The sequence below is a fragment of the Rhea americana genome, unplaced genomic scaffold, assembly GCF_003343005.1.
Source record: "Rhea americana isolate MKP2758 unplaced genomic scaffold, rheAme1 scaffold_68, whole genome shotgun sequence".
Classification (NCBI taxonomy): Eukaryota; Metazoa; Chordata; class Aves; order Rheiformes; family Rheidae; genus Rhea; species Rhea americana.
In genome coordinates, this window is record NW_028186845.1 from 1,618,682 (window position 1) to 1,621,940 (window position 3,259).

Here is a 3,259-nt window from a genome sequence, read left to right on the forward strand (position 1 = left end):
ACATGCTGACCGTACCCTATGCAAATTTTAAAGGGGTTTTAACCAGGGATCATTGTTGTAATCTCTGTGCTCTGTAAACATGGTACTACTCTACAGCACTGCAGCTTTTTTACATCACTGAAGCCTCTTCCCAGTCRGTTTTCTCAGTTGCAATGTTCTACAGAAAGATGTAATGTCAAAATCCATTTATTTAATTACAACTTGCAATCTCTTTTTAGCAAATTATGGTTCTGTTTGGTTATACTCCCAGGCAAGTGTAACAGCTATTATATTTGAAATGTGCTTTTAGCAAATAATTGAGAAAAYAAGTTTATTAACTACAAAGCACATCAAAGAAAGTTTAGAACACAAAATTATCAAACTAAAGAACGTATTTTATTTTTAATAAAATAGCAGAGCATGAAAAATAATTGTATATTACAAATATATACAACACAAAACTGTGCACCCTCAGCACAGTAAAGAGCATCACTCTATACAAAGCTTCCCTTTGCAGMATCTAGTGCTTCTTGATCTATTCATCGTGAGAATTTGTTTAACAATAGAAAGAGTCAATAAGCCCTTTGGGTCTCTTTGAGTTGATCCCCCCCCCCTTTTTTTGCACAAATCAGTCCAAACGTGTATAACATTGGCTTGATTTCCATTAAAAAGCCACAAAATGTAACACTAAAGGGTTTCTGAGGACTAGACCTTTTAGTTCTTTTGTTAAGAGATTTCTTTTGTTGTCTTTATGTACAGCAAAATACTTGTTTCTCTTTTCATGTCATGGTAAGAAAAAAAATGTATTGCACATTATTCTTATTCACAAAGTTTGTGTCTGGTGCAGGAAGTTTCTCTTTTAGTGAAAGAATATTCGTGAGCGTTATCGATAGGATCTATTTTTAGAAACGCCAAACCCACTGGGCTGAGATGAGTTGTAAAGGATTCCGCTCGTGCTCTCTCTGTCTTTTTTTTTTTTTTTTTTTTTTAAGTTAGCACGGAAGCTACTTTCACAGATAGTATACTTACTGAGCACAGGCCTCCTTGGGACCTTAGCTTCCCCCAGAGACAATGCTCACTTGGGTGCTTTTCCAAAGAAAATCTTTGCTCCTTAAAATTTGACTATATCTTGTTACTCAGAAACCTGTAGGAAATCCAGCTCAGCTACATGAAAAAAGTTAAGTAGTTTTGGTTTTTTGTTTGTTTGTTTGTTTTAAACTCTGAGGGCTGGATGAAGTATCTTATTACAAATTAGTAACAGAAGAAGCTGTTCAATTCACAACATTTCTTTCACTGAAAACCTTTCCATAAGTACATTTACCTTCAGTTCTTCACCAGCTCCTGAATTCAGCGTGATACATTTTTTGCCTTGAGCTATTAAACCGTCCTCTGACATAAAGCACCATTTTATTTTTTAATTTCTGACTGCTGCTGTGGACATAYGTAAGTCTATAGGATGAGATATAACCTTGTCTAAAACTCACACACAAGTGGGTGGTTGTAATGTTGATTCATATTTTGCATGGTGACTTTTCTGCGGTTGCTGAGGTTTTTTGTAGATTCCACTACTTGTAATAACACTTGCAGGTTTTCTCCTACTTCTCTTCTTTAATCTTCGACTACAGACATTTTGCCAGGACTGAAGAGTCTTGGAAGTCCAGATCCACATGCCACTAGTAATGCCAACAACTAATAACATAAAAATTTTGACCATAAAAATTTCTACTGCTGGAATAGAGTTATTCATCATGCAGTCTAAATTTTTAGTCTGATTGTTCATCTTGCATTTCTGTTGAGTTGCCACAATTTTCCAATAATCCATATTAAGTCTTTCATAAAAATAGCAGGCTATCACACAAGTTGCAGGCACTGTATACAAGACTGAGAAGACGCCAATCCTGACCATAAGTTTCTCCAACTTGTCAGTATTTTCTCCACCTGTTTTCATCACCCTCCTGATATGAAAAAGAGCCACAAAACCAGAAAGGATAAAAGAGGTGCCAATGATTAGATAACAAGCCAAAGGAATGAGTACAAATCCAGTCAAGGCATTCACATCCATGCTTCCAACATAGCACAACCCTGTCAGCTCATCTCCAGCTACCCTTCTCATAACTAGGATCATTATAGTCTTCACAGCTGGAATGGCCCATGCTGCCAAGTGAAAGTAGCTACTGTTTGCTTCAATTGCTTCATGCCCCCATTTTTTCCCAGCCGCTAGAAACCAAGTTAAAGTCAAGATTACCCACCACAAGGAGCTCGCCATACCAAAGTAATACAGAACCAGGAACACAATAGTGCAGCCMGTGCTCTCCAGTCCTTCCTGGATGACATAGAGCTGGCCGCTGTCCCTATCGCAGGCTATGCTTTCAGCACCTGAAAAGAGGCGAATAATGTACCCCACTGAGTAGACACAGTAGCACATAGAAAGGAAGATAATGGGCCTCTCGGGGTACTTGAAACGCTGAGGATCTATCAAGAAAGTAAGTACAGTAAAAGCACTGGAGAAGAAGCACAAAATGGACCAGATGGCAATCCAAATGACAGCAAACTGTTTGTCATCCTTGCTCCAGTAAACATCAACCCCCGGCGTGCAGAGCGGGGCACAGGAAGCACTTTTTTCCACATGGTGGAACTTGCCAGGATTTTCACAGGTCGCTCTGCTGAGGCTGTCCTTGTGCTGCTGCAGATCGTGACCGCTGCTGGGCCTCTGCGGCCGAAACATGGGTGGCAGCATGCTGGATCCTCTGGGGGGCTCATCTGATCCGTTGTTGGGGGCTTCCATGCAGAGGTAATTCGGGTCGTTCTTGTTGGGCAGTTTGCTGCAGTCTAAGGAGTCTGGCCACTTAAAATTGAACTGCTCCATAATAGGAGAGCATTTCAGCCTTGCCTGCTCACACATAACCCTGCAGGCAGGGATTGGCGTAGAAACCTGCTCCGTGCACATCGGGGCATAGAGGGAGCAGAGGAAGAATTTTAGATGGCTGTGGCAACCGTACTCCACCAGCGGGGCAAACTCGTGCAGCTGAATGGCAGCTTCCCTTTGGTTTTCATGCCCCATCAGATTAGGCATCCTCGTCATGTTGTACCCTATATCCTTGCACATGGGGATTTCTATAGGCTGGCACCTCCCGTCACCGGGGCGGTCAATGTCTATGGAGCTGATCCCCGCGCAGAAGCAGGTCAGGCAGCCGAGCAGCAGGAGAGTCCGCACGCAGTTCCTCAGCGCCGGCCCCATCTTCGCAGGCGGCCGGGCGGCGGGGAGCGCGGCCCCGGGGCG

At 42.5% G+C, this 3,259-nt stretch overlaps 1 protein-coding gene across 1 annotated transcript; it reads right to left on the reverse strand.

Annotated features, from left to right (window-relative positions):
- Positions 1-353: 353 nt before the first annotated feature.
- Positions 354-3,253, reverse strand: FZD10 (frizzled class receptor 10). The gene has a single exon (XM_085321071.1). It carries the CDS (start codon positions 3,215-3,217, stop codon positions 1,460-1,462), a length of 1,758 nt encoding a protein of 585 aa, XP_085177197.1. The 5' UTR covers positions 3,218-3,253; the 3' UTR covers positions 354-1,459.
- Between the last annotated feature and the right edge of the window lie 6 nt (positions 3,254-3,259).